The sequence below is a fragment of the Chroicocephalus ridibundus genome, chromosome 6 (genome assembly GCF_963924245.1).
Source record: "Chroicocephalus ridibundus chromosome 6, bChrRid1.1, whole genome shotgun sequence".
NCBI classification, from domain to species: Eukaryota; Metazoa; Chordata; class Aves; order Charadriiformes; family Laridae; genus Chroicocephalus; species Chroicocephalus ridibundus.
Window position 1 is genome coordinate 43729567 of NC_086289.1, and position 13801 is coordinate 43743367.

Consider the following 13801-nt stretch of genomic DNA (forward strand, 5'->3'; position numbering starts at 1 on the left):
CTAATTACTGCATTATTTTGATCAGCTTAAAAAATTGTTATTCCTTCTGAAGCACCTCTGAACCTATTAAACACATCCATTAAAAATTATAGACTGAATAGCAATAGTTAAAAAAATAACTGTATACTCACAAGCTCTGTCAGCTGTCTGAGCTGCCCAATTTCTTCAGGTATTGAAACCAACTTATTGTTACTTGCTATCAAAACCTTTAGTGGTAGACTACAGAGGTGTACTGGCAATGTTGAAAGCTGGTTTCGACTTTTTGGACAGAAAGAAAACAAAATCATCAGAACTCGAATGAGAAATCACCTCACATCTTTATGCAATGAAAGACATACAAAAAGCACACTCCATTTAGATGATCAACTCAATTTTTATATAATACTGTGAAGGTAGTTCCATGAAGTCTTTCTTCATTACTTGCTTTATCTAGTTATGTGTGAACAAACTCTGAATATTAAGTACCAGGCCTGACTGGCTGCTTTTCAAACTCAGTTTTGGGGAATATAATATTTTCATGTCCTTTCAGGTGCTTCTGATAAGTGGTGATCCTCTGTCACAAACGAGTAGGTTTGAACAGAGTGCAAAAGCCTTTCAGATAGGTGGTATTGCTGGCCAGCACACACAAAATGCCACAGAGAAAGTCATGATTTATTCAATGAGAAATATACTTTAAGTATTCAGCAAGTCACGTGGGTCAAGAAACTTGGTGTGATGGATTTCACTATTCCAAAATACAGTCTTGGATATTTCATAATAAACTACTATTAAAGCAAATATGACATCATATGACTGGACTGTAACCTCAGATGAGATTCTGTCAGGATGAGAATGGATTGTAAGAGAGAAAGATTCCCTTTAAAAATAAAACAAAGCAAGGAGCAGTAACTGGATGATTAGAAAGTTATTAGGATCTTAATTAAGCCTTTGATCAGGTGTTGACATTTACCAAAATATGCTGCTGTATTATTTCATGCTTGAAACCCAGATTTCCCTACTATTAAAGGAAAAAAAAAAAAAAAAGTACAGTAGAACTAACAGTATCTTTTAAAAGGATAATAACTGGACTGCATCTACTAGAAGTCATAGCAATAGGAAACCCATAACTGCTTCACATCCTATTCCTACAATTCTCACCATCAATAAAAAAGAAAATAAAGAAACATAAGCATATTAAATTGGCAAACGTATAACACCACAAGGAGATAGCCTGAAGTTCTTCTTGATTAATATCACTGCCAATTTGTGATGAGGAACTTTCCACACCTTTAAAAGACCTTCTACAAATGGAGGATGCTGTACACAGTTGAATTTCATCAACCGGCCAAGTTGCAGCAATTAGCTTTTAATGCTGGCAGAGAAGTGTTAATGCTTGAGAAAGATCTTTAAAAGCCACTAGTACAGTGAAGGTAAAGGGAAATTTCATAAGCCTTATTCAGCTCCTGAGAGATGAACTGTAAAGACTATCCAAAAGCTCCATCTTCTCTTTTCAGTCTGCATGCCTGTATTTCACAGGAAAACTACTGGAATTAATTTTGTGAGTCCATTAAGCTGGAATTAGCTTTCTTCTTCATGGTCCTCTTCTACAAGTGGCTGCTTAATCGTCATGTACCCTTGCCCCTAATTGGGCAAGACTGGTTGAGTTTGCTTTGATTCAATGACATACAATCTAAGAATGTGATGATTACACACCATGTTATCATTACTTATGGATGCGTCAAAATTTATAAACCTAGACTACTGATGCTAAAGTAAAATTTCTAAGACAGTCATTACCTTATATTTAGAAATGTTAAAGACTGTAAGTTCAAAACAGCCTCTGGGATGTATCGAATGCAGTTCTGGTACAAATTAAGACTCTCAAGGGAGACAAAGTGACATGCTTCTGCTGGAAGCTCTGACAGTCTGTTCCGTGACAAATCTGAAGGGAGGGAAAAAAGAAGCATTCAGTAAAGCTATCTTAAAACTTCATGAGGATAAGTATTGTCTGTATATTCGCCACCACACAGCGGGAACAGTTGGACAGGAATCAGTTTCGCTGTAATGCCTGCAAAATTTTCAATATTATGAAGTGACTCTCACTTCACACACAAAATAAATCAACATCTTTTAAAATCTTATAGCCACAGTGAGAAAGAGAGCGCTAGATGCAACATTCATGCTTTCATATCCCAAACTGCCTTATGCTTAGAGGAAGCGGTTTAAGATGCTAAAAGCTCAGCTTCAAATCTTTGTTCCAGGACTGTCTTTAGATTATGGAGTTGGCATCGGGTACTCAGTGCTCTAATGAAAAGAATCAGAAAGTACTTTTCTGTCAGCCCCTTGCTGAGGTACTCTCTGCTACATGGAAATCTCAGCTTCAAATTTCTGGTCCAAAATATCTACTTTATATAGCTACATGCGTATTTATAGGTAACAGTTCCAACAGGGGAAACATGAGGCACACACCTTAGATGAACCTTCTATATTCTAGCCAAAGCATTCCCTCCTTCAGATACCCGTTCAAGCCTGTAATCTCAACCAGGCAATGGAAGGATTTTCAATAACGGGTCTTCCCAGCTGCAGAGAAATGCTCTGCTTGCTGCTAGCAGTAAGGTTTACTGCTACATTCCTTGCTTAGCAAGAGACAGAAGTTTAACCAAAACTACTAACAAATGTTTGTATTTGAGGAATCAATATTTTCCCTTAGCCAGCTCCAGTTATGAGTCCGTATGTATAAAATATCCATCGGTACTACCCTCCTTCAAGAGTAAAAGCTGCATTGTGATAAATAACGCAAAGGGTTCTTTTTTCTTTAAAGGTCAAGGAAAGCTTTTGCTTATAAATGCCAAAGGACAGTTCTCACAAATGCACATTAACAGCTCCCACTTCCTAACACACCCAGCTCTTAATTTTGACAGGAGTTACGCTCACATCAAGAGCAACTTGCGTCAGCAGGGAATTCCTATAGAGATACTGCCTGTTTAATAAACTGATGCTTCATCTTTGCATTTTTAAGGGAGGGCAGACTTTCATTGTAAAAACCCATCTAACCTGAATTGGTGTCATGAAGGATTAAAAAAAAATATTGCAAATTTAATTGTTATTTTCTCTATTTGTTTTGAATTTAAATTTCTCCTCATCAACATAAGAGGATAAAAGCTCCCACCTCAAAACAAACACAATAAATTGACATAGTAATTTCTGTACTTTTATTCCACAAAGGAGCCATCCAATACAGATGACTTTTTAAGGACTGCCAACGCAGATAGGTCTTGTGTCTCTTGACATTTTTCCTTTTTTTAAAGGGAATCTTTTCCAGAGTAAAAAGCTTTCATCAGAGATATCGTGCCTACTCTTCCAACATATGCTGCACTAGGTTGCCCAAGGAAAAGTGGTCACTCTGGGTACAGCTGGAACTGACTCTAGGTCTACCTCAATGCTTACAACAAGCCATGAGCTAACTACTGCTAAATAACCAGTAACTAAAAATCTCAGTAGAAAGAAGCACTATGAAAAACTTTGTAGAGAAAACCCTCCAGATGTACTTTAATGTACAAGTGGTAAGGAACCGCATTATCCAATCTACAAGTATGACTGAAGCTAACTATAGCAGAGGCTATGATGGATACGAAGTTCAGCAGACATTGCAGGGTGCACACATAAGAAAACATGAAAATCATGGAAATTTCTAATCCACCAATACAACAAGATTACAGGGAACGTAACAAAACTCCTTGTCTGTTCAGCAAGCAATATTAAAAAAAAACAAACCAAACAAACGAACCCGCACACTAAGTGCTTCTTCCCAGCTTGTGTCAGCCTCAAACGTCACCTCAGCTTAAACTTGTCCGAACTTGATTTTGAAAACCCAACAGTTTTAAATTAAAGTTTCCAACCACCTCTAACAGTGGTAACTAAACCTACAATATAATAGAAGTTGTCACCATTAAGTCTGCTAGAATTGTTTAATTGCCTCTTGACATAAACCACTTTGAGATCTTTGCCCCTCTTTTCTATTTTTCTTGAGAAAGACAACCTTTCCCCCCCTTTTTTTTTCTTTTCTTCTAAGAGCAAAAAAACCTGCACTTACATACTGCTAAAGACAGTTTCCTAATCTTACCATACACTAATCCAGATAAAACATCAGATAAATGCATCAAATGCAAAGAAAGACCACCATGATGGATCCTGCTTCCTGCTACTGCCAAACCCAACGTTTTCTTACCTCTGTTGCTTGTCCCAGGCCCTTCATATTGTTAGAGCTTGTGGGAAACTCTGGTCAGAATTAAATACAGGTTTTTTTGATCACCTCACCACACAGCCCCATAAACCCTATGCCAGCACCAGGGAAAAATGCTGGTGCAGGCAGCAGAATCCCTTGTTCTGGTGGCAGGGATTACCTTTGTTGATTAAAAGTGCACGCTGAACTCCAGCCTAAATGGAAATAGCAAATGAATCAAACTGATCAGAATTTGATTAAGAATGCGTAGATAGTAAAGGAGTCAATAAAGTATCTGTGTATACCCTGCAGGGACACGGCATACATTTTCATATGAATTTATGCAGTGGACACTTATTTTGCACAAGCCATCTCTCGTAATACACTGGTCTGTCCTAAGGTTTCTTCTGCTTTACTTCCATAATTTAATTCTCATTCATGTTTTAGTGAAAATGACAGCAAACTCCCATCCTCCTCTCCTCCATGTTGTATAGATGCAATAGATTTGAAAAAGAGTAATAGTGTTAAAATTATGCAACAATGTGATGTCCAAAACTGCAACATTCCCAATGGGATCTCTCTTGTGCCAACATTGTTGTAAAACGTAACAGGAGAAGAGTGATTGCCAAACAAACATACTGTCCCAACACAAGTAAAAATTAGGTATCCTGAAAAATTTGTAATAACTGCACCCAATCATAGTATTTGTAATCACTGAAATTATCTGTGATACAAACAACTTGCCATAAGGTTTCACAGTACACTTGTATATTACCATATAAGAAAGGGAAAAGGATGCAAATTTTTTCAGAGTTGACAAGAAACAAGCAAGAATAATTTAGAAAAAAATACTTAGCTTCCACAGTGACTATATGTTTAAGCACCTATTTATTTTAATGAATTATTACAACATTGGTTCACCTATAAAGCGTGTTTTTCTTAGGGACCCTGGAGGGTGGAACTGAATTCTACCACCTACCTCACAATATACTTCTTCAGCGCACACAGCTGTGCTGGCAACCTCTGTTTTAATACTACCCATTTTAACAAAGAAATACGCTTCCCAAGTAATGAGCCATATTTTCTGGAAGAAGAGTCACAAAGAAAAAGTTTCAACTCTGTTTTGGAAAGGGTTTAACCACAAACATGAGAATTCTCAATTGCTTTTTGTTTCACTTTATCTTACCAAGGAACATTTAAAACCTAGTGTTTACAGATTGTGCAGGCCATAAGGCATGGGACTACTAGTAAATAACTTCATATATTCTGAGCTATGATTTAGTATTTCTAAAGAAATAACTCCCTGCAAAATAACATTAGGTATGAAGAAATTAAAATACATATTTTTAAACAACAAATGAACTCATAGCGCGATAGAAGAGAGACACCAAAGCTGATTAGCAGCAATGACTAAGTTTTTCCGGACTTCCCTCAACCTACAGTGATTTTTAAAACTTGGCATGTCTGTTTAGCAGTAGAAATTCAGTGGAAAGCAGATTAAATCTCAGCTGAATTTTCGTGCTGCAGTATAGTCTCTTAAATCATTCAAAATGGGTCTAACCAATTACAAGTTTGGTTAATAAGATTGCAGCATTTTTACTCATATGATGGCCATGAGAACGCTACCTTACACACCACATCCCTGATTTCAAGTGCTTGAATGGAGAGGTAAGAGGGAGGGTCTGCCAGGACCATAAAAAAAGGCAAGTGCTAGAAAAAAAAACAGACTAAGCTATACTGTAAAACAAGAACACTTCAAGAATTAGGTAGAATAAATTTATGATAAAATACAGTGTGAATATTGAACCTGCAAACGAAGAACTACTTTTGGTTATTTGCAACCCCCACCTCGCCCCACTGGAGACCTCCAATAAATATTTACATTTCCCAAAGTCCAGAACACAGCATCCCTAAGATTTGGTGGTATTTTTGATTTTGGTCAATTTCTCTGGAACCCTCCCCCACTCTAGAAAGCAGATCTTAAATGGGACCAGAAACGGGCAGAGCGTACAGCAGTCATTGTATGAAACAATTCAACAACTCCATCCTCTTCCCCACCTTCCTCCTAAAAATATCTGAATGAAAGGAACAGCTCTAACAAAAACAGGAGAGAAGTAAAGAAAAAAGCACTTCAGTGACTGGTAATATATTTACATATATGTAACCCTGCAGTACAGCAGTAGCTGGTGCTTTTCCTAAAATTACAAATTATTGTGCAAACTTAAAATTTTTGCAAAGATTCCTCTCTATTTCTCAGAAAAATGACAGAATGTTGCTGTGAGATAATTTTTTTATATATACTTTTTTTTTTTACAAATATCATATCATGAATTAAGAAGCAACTGTTAAGTGTTAAATTAACCAAAGAGTAATCAGCGTGATGTAGATTATTTTCTTTAATATGTATGTACACACCCTTGCTGCTTGACATACCATAAAATGCAAAGAGCAAAACAACTAATTCTCCCCCCAAAAGCACAAACGCTTAATTTCACTATGAATAAGCATGACTGAAATATGGCTATTATTATTTGAACTAGGATTCACTTGCTAGTATTAACATTTCGTGGGTTAAAATTACTGTTACCAGAAATCTGCTTTAAAAAAGGTTCTTCTGGCCTGCTAAAAATGGATGTGTTTCCTTGAAGGCAAGATCATGTGGAATTTTGGCAAAGGGGAAGCGTTCTTTGGAACTAAGCTCTTTGTGAAAGATAAAAAAGCCAACAGTACAAATACAAAATGAAATCTCAGAGCGGAGTCAGATCACTGACCTTTTCCATGTTAATTGGGATTCCACTCAGAAAGCCAGCAAATCCAATGTTAAATGCAACTAGAGAATACACTATGTTTAAAATTGCATCATTTGGCATGAAATGTAAACTCTTCCTGTTCAGAGAAGAATGTTCCTCTAACATCAAACATTAGCAGGGCTGTGTTCACACATCTTTAAGTTAAGCTGTAACACACATTTTGTCTCCAAAGGAAAATCACTGATGCATACAGATGCACTGTTTAAGGTACTGGGTACTTCAACCCACTACAGACACCATGAAGAGAGGGAGCTGCAGCTCAACTGTTGCTAGCACTCAAACTGGCTGGGTGGTGGTGAATTCCAATTCATCACGAGATGCTAATGTGAGCAGCCCACTAATCCTGTTGCGATGGGAATACGCTTTGGCTCTCATTCCAATTAACTACAACAATGAGGGCCAGTTCTGGGCCTGGTCTGTGCTACAAAATTTTGTTGATAAAAATCTGTCTTTTGTCACCAGAGATCTGCATGTGTTTCCCACACACATTTAATTTTTTGTTTTTTAAAGGTAAACCAGCAAAGCCTTGATTTTTGGCCATCTGTTCAAAACCAAAAGTCAGCAACCACCATAACACCCGCTGGCAAAAAGCTAATGTAAGAGAGATTGTGACATTATGTCAGCAGCTGTAAACTGTGGGCTCCCACCCATGATGTATCATGTCTTCTATAACAATCCAGTTGCAGCTGTGTGACATCAGCCATGAATGTGCCACAGTGATGCAACAATACCGGTATGTGTGAATCGGTTTGAATCCTGATGGTGACACTGGCTGCTACACACTGCCCTCAGCTAGGATGACTTCATTTGAAGGGCAAGAAAATGTTCTGTTTTCCCTAAAACTATGAAGCAGGCTTTGTAACTTAAAAGCACACCAACAGTTTTCCTTTTACACCAAACAAATCTAGGATACGTTAGCTTGAAGCTTACAGACAAAAATACATTTTCACATCAACAATTAGATAAGCCAATCAATGACCAGGAGGCTGACAGCCAGTATAGTGACAGAAGGAAAAAGGCTGAATGAAGTGCGGTAAGAGGACAAAGTACAGCTGTTCAAGGAGAAATAAGTTCAAAATCTGGAACTGTGTAAACAGACTTTTTTTTTTTCCCCTCACACATACAACTTAAAGACCAGAAGCAAACTCAACAGTTTCACAATGATAACAACAAAACCGCAATCACCAGCTTCTCATAAAACACTGAAGAATATCCTTGAAGTAGCTGATGTAATCTCGCAGATATGGAAAGCAGCTCACCTGAACAACTCTTGCTCCGGAAGAGTCAGGCTGCTCCCTGGAAATTAACTGCTTAGGTTACAGGTATCGTTCAGATAACGTCACTAAACAGATCTTTTGAGGAACTTGATGCCACTTGATTGCTCAATTATGACATTTAGAATCAACTCTATTAGAACAATTACTCACATTTCCAAATGCATTTCAAGCACATTGTTATATAAACCTTAACTCCACTTTTTGTTTGTCATTCAATTAGCCAAAAAAATTCGTGCATACTGATCCCAGTTTTATGAATTGATTTGTTTCACTTCCCAAACATTTCAGAACTTGAAATGAAAATCTGACACCACCAATGGTTGTGATCCTGCTAATTTTATGAAACATTCCCATACAGCTACTAAAAGAAAACGAATAAAATGAAATCATAGCCCTAAGCAGATGAGTTACTGGTATTATTGTACTGACTTTTCTTCCACAAGAAACTTAGAAATCATCATAAAAGAATACCTCTGCGATACAATGCTGATGCTCTTGGTCTCTGTACTCAGTACCCAGGACTGTTTTCCTTTCTAAGCACTGAAAATGTTGTCATCCTTAGAGCTTCATTTCACACCTGGAGGATTTCCTGACACAGGAGGGGTGATTCTACCTCTTCCTGCCTGCAGTGATAGAACACTACCACTTTTGTCATACCCTAATTTAAAACAAGCCTCAGAAATGTCATCTCCTGACTCACCTTCTACCTGCCAGTCCTGCCAAACCTGAACTTTTCCCAACTATTCTCCCATGTATCTAAGGTACACTTCTTGCAGACCTATTAAGTTAAGGTGAAAGAAGGTGGCATTTACTGAACCAAAATCAGGCTGTTCCGTCTTTGTTTTACGTAGGCAACGCACAATGCCGACATGATAGCACCGCTGCCCAAGTGAGAATACCCGAGTAACAGCGATAATGAAGACTGTTTTCACATACCTTATTTTTGTAGCCCTGTAATGAAATACATCCCCCAATTTCTAGTTTCAATTTCCATTATTTCATGAAGGAAAATTAGATTCAGACACACGATCTGGCCTTGATACCACATTTCAGTTCTCAGTAGATCCATTCTTGATATGTACAATCACATTCCTGCTTAGCAGCAATACTAGCAGCATTAAACTGTTTTAACCATTTCCAGGGACTAACATTTTGTAATCAAGAATCTCCAATCTGCTGTTTTTTTGCAACATGAAGAGGCTATGATTTCTGCAGTTACAGAAAACGATACAAAGGTTAGTGGTTTCTTCTAAATGTCAACTTGGTGGTGCTATGCCTGGAATGCAGAGATGGTCACCACCAAAGCCTGCTTCGCCAACCTGAGAATATACTGTGTAACACGCAAAACAAATTGAAAGACTACACTTCACACAGCTCTCGAGATTTCCTGCCTTGTGTGCTAAAGATAAGGTTTGTAGCATGCTTTTAACCAAAGCTGCTTAACATTGACCTTTATAAAACCTGTTTCAAATCATTACCAAATCACTGTCAGGTTTCAGATGCGTGGATCAAAGTTTCACATATGCTATTTCCTCTGGCTATACTTTTATTTTGCAACATTCAATACAAATAACAAAGCTTCTTGCCAAAGGTTTTAAAAACCAAGAAAACCCCTCACTTCTATGAAGAACTCTCACAAATCCCTTGCTTGAAGCAATTTTACTGAGTGAGAACTGTGGCCAAAGCATTTACCTTTTCCTTCAACACTTAGATTAGCAAATGAAACCTGGCTAGCTTTTTTTGGTTTTTAACTCAGGATCATCTTCAGAACAGTCACATAAGGGAGTTTTGCAGAATCTGGATTACAAATTACTTGAACTACACCATTTTTTTTAGCAGTAAGTTGCCCCTTCAAATCTTCTCCATTAAAACACATCACATAAAACCAAGAAATGAATCAAGTACAGCTCTCTTACTGAGCTTAGTTTCTGCAATATTCAGCATTCTCTGTTAAGACTAGAAAAATTTATGTACAAAGATCTGCAATAACTTTAATTATACTAAATAAGAAAACTCAGTCATACCTGGGATCAAAGAGCAAAACAGAGAAGATTCTGAGCACCAACTCCCATTCTCCCTCCCTTTTTTCTCTACGCATGATTTTAATGCACATTTGCTGTAGTTTAGCTTTCTCTTTTTCACATTAACAAAAACCTCACAGGTATCACCATAAAAAACACTGAACTAAACACAGACACATATTTTACAGTCCTGCACTTTATGTCAGCTGCTGTTCATCCTCTGACAAGAAAGCACATCCCAACAAAAGCATGATTTTCTCACAGGAGCAGACTGCATGAGTGCTGCAAGAAGAGGATAAACATTCCAATCAGAATAACATCTTGGAATACAATGCCATTTCCTCTGAGAAATAATTTCATTTTCCTTTTGCAAGGAATAATATTGCTTGTTTATTAAAAATTATAAAAAAAAACCCAACAGTGGAAACTATAGAACTACATTATGCAGTTGTTCGTGTGTGGTCACTGGCAAACAAGCAAGACTGACAAGCTCTACTCCCTGCATGGAACTGAGAACTCCTAATATTCCATGGACTCCAGTTGCTTTTCTTCTAGTTGGGTCTTGAGCAGGAAAATCAGTAGCCTAAAGGAACCAAACTGGTAGTCAAGTTTTATTTATTTATTTATTTTTCAACGTAGACCCTGGCTTCACAGTCAGCCACCTCTAAACCGGTGAAGGGAATGATTCCTTACTGGCCATGTGTTATCATCCCCTCCCTTGCACCAGCACTTCCGATTGTGCAGCCAAACAGCCAGTTGTGTCTCATTACTGAGAAAAAAACCCTGCAAAAAAACAAAGCCACAAACAGTTTTCAGCCCTTCTGAGGCATGATCTGATTCATGCTGCAGTTGTGTAATCTCTAACAACAATGTAAGGGAGGGGATGAGAATGTGCGGCTGCATGCGTAGGGAAGAAAGGGACCATGACTTTTGACAGTAGCTGGGTTGTTTAATAATAACAACCATGAAAAGGTACTTTTTTGGTTCCTTAACACATACACTTCTAATAAAACACAATTCTTTTCAGAGTAGCAAACACAGGGATGTGATCAGGGATTTATTCCCCAATTTTGCTCATTACAGATATGTACCTGTGTACACAGCATGATATTTTAAGGATAGCACATGGTGGAGCAAAACAAACACTTTGGGAATGAGATGCAACCAGTTTTCAGATGAGCAGGGAGCAGAATTCAGTGGCTTTAAAAGGGAGGCATGATGAAGGAAGTCAGATGAGCCACCAGCTGGGCCTTATGACTGGTCAGTAAACAACAAGACAGACTACGGACAGAACACAAACTGCATGCACTGCTACAGCAGAGCTGATGCAAAGTGCAATTGTTTATCTGTGTTTGAAAGTAAGGATTAATTCTAACCCCTTCCTATGGGGTTTAGGGTTAAAGAAGCTTTACATATGCTCTACTTCTAGTAGAAACCACCACACCAACCCCCAGCCCCCTCCCAATCTTCTCTCTTCCAGCAATTTCATTCCCTTTCCTCACTAAACTTGGGCATCCAGCCAACAGCATAATCATGCTCCTTTCAAACCACCCTAAAACATAAAGCCAAACAAACTAAACTAAGTGAAAGTTGTAGAAGCAATGTTGCAAGAGATCTAACACTGAGGAAATGAACCAGAGTCTCCAGCTCACCAAGTCCGGTTAAATTGGGGAAGTTCAGTTCCCCACAGGCCAGCTGCATTGCAGGTCCCTCTCTTTTTTTGTGCAAAACATACATACAGTATTTATCTCCAGGGAAAGCAGCCTTTGGACTACTCTTACAAAACTGGTAAGGCAGCATACACCACTTCATTGATAACCCTGGTTTAAAAGAGGCTATTTTGGTTGACCCAAACCTACTCCTTGATAACTTTAATCTAAAAAAGAAAGAAAAAAGAAAAAAGAAAAACCTTAAATCATAATATGAAACCTGTATGTCTAGCCTTTTATACTAGTTTAACCAAGACAGTTTAAAATGATACCTGAAAGCCTTGGAGACACACCCTCTGGTATCCAACTCTACTGATGTAAAATTATCACCTCTTGGATGCTCCTTACCAGCCCTTTGCTGTAAGCTACTGATTCTGCAATGCTTGTGTGAACATTTCCCAATTCACACCAGGCAGAAAAACAGTCAAGTTAGCTCACATGAATTTTTAAACTTGTTTAAACTACTCTTGCAAATTTTGCCTGAAGCTAACTTGGGGAGGACTTACATGAACTGTATCTCAAGCGGATGCATAAGGGCAGTGACTTCCTTTGGCAGCACAGTCTCCTTAAAGTAGCTGTTATCTGCACATTGACAAACAAGTTGAAGCCTTGCCTTTTAGAAAAAAACAGGGAAGAAGAAAGAAAACAACTTTTGAAAGGAAATCTTTACTCAGGATTTTCTAAGCAGATATTACTCGGAACTGAATCAGATTAAAGTCCTAATTACTTAAGCATTCTATTTTCTTCTAGCATTAAGCAACCGTCTCAGCTAAAACAAGAGAGTAAGCTCATTTCTAAATTTTTCCTGCAACACCATTACTTAGAATCATACACAGTTCAGATTTGCTGCTTTGATTCGGGCCCACCATCCCAGCATACACAACATGAAATTTGCCTTTCTTCCTGTATTTCTTCCTCATCTGTTTTTATTTTAAAGACATCTGCTTTTCTCAGTTCTCACACTCAGGATCCATGGAAAATGAATACCAGTAAATGGACATACACCAAAAGCATCAGTGCTTTCCACCATTTTTGCTTCCCATAGGCCTGAGTTGGTCTTGTCCCATATTATTCAGGAAAGACATACCGCCCTTTTATGAACTCTCCTCCCCAGCCAGGAAACAATTTCCCATTTTCTTTTACATCTCTTCACTTTACCATGAATACTTGGAGACAACTGACCACTCAAGACTTGAGTATAACTTCTCACCTTCACAGGGGCAGAACTAACCTGGCTGTCACTTCATAACTTACAGCAACTTGTTCTTAGTGGTCTGGTTTGCAGCGCAGAGGAGAGATGAACTGCTGCACAGACACAGGAATAAATGTGGCAAAGGGCTGCAACTTCTTCAACGTGCTGTGACAGCGTTTCCTGAAGCTATACTCAAGCCTCATTAAACTTCAGTTGAAGACCTTCTTTTGCAGGCTCGAGTTGGAATGCTGAATCTAAAAGTCAAGTCACTTAATAATAATTTTAATCTTGTTTTTAATTAAAAAGCTTGCTACTGTCCTTATAAAACTTCTCCTCACATCACAGTAAGCTGTATTCAAAAATACACTTCAGTACAGGACACAATACAAGCTGACAACTCCAGAACACAGGACTGAGCAAGTGTTGGACCAGGAAGACTTTTTCTCCTTAAGAGAGGAGAGAAGGACATGGCAAGTTTTCATTTCCTTACCTCTCTAAGTTTGAAGAAATACATTTTTGTCACAGCCCAGAGACCGGACAGCAAGCACTCAGAGGGCTTTAAGGTCTTCGCACACATCATCTCCTTCAGTT

At 38.2% G+C, this 13801-nt stretch overlaps 1 protein-coding gene across 18 annotated transcripts in view; it reads right to left on the minus strand.

Annotated features, from left to right (window-relative positions):
• LRCH3 (leucine rich repeats and calponin homology domain containing 3) overlaps nucleotides 1–13801 on the minus strand; it is a 70864-nt gene that overhangs the window by 40122 nt on the left and 16941 nt on the right. For all 18 annotated transcript variants that reach the window (XR_010071499.1, XR_010071498.1, XM_063337757.1 and 15 more), the window contains exons 2-3: nucleotides 1777–1921; nucleotides 132–258 (exon numbers count right to left, since the gene is read on the minus strand). Coding sequence is in view for 16 of the 18 variants with exons in the window: in XM_063337757.1 (XP_063193827.1) it covers nucleotides 132–258; nucleotides 1777–1921 (272 nt within the window). In the remaining 2 variants the exon portion in view is untranslated. The remainder of the gene's footprint in view (nucleotides 1–131; nucleotides 259–1776; nucleotides 1922–13801) is intronic.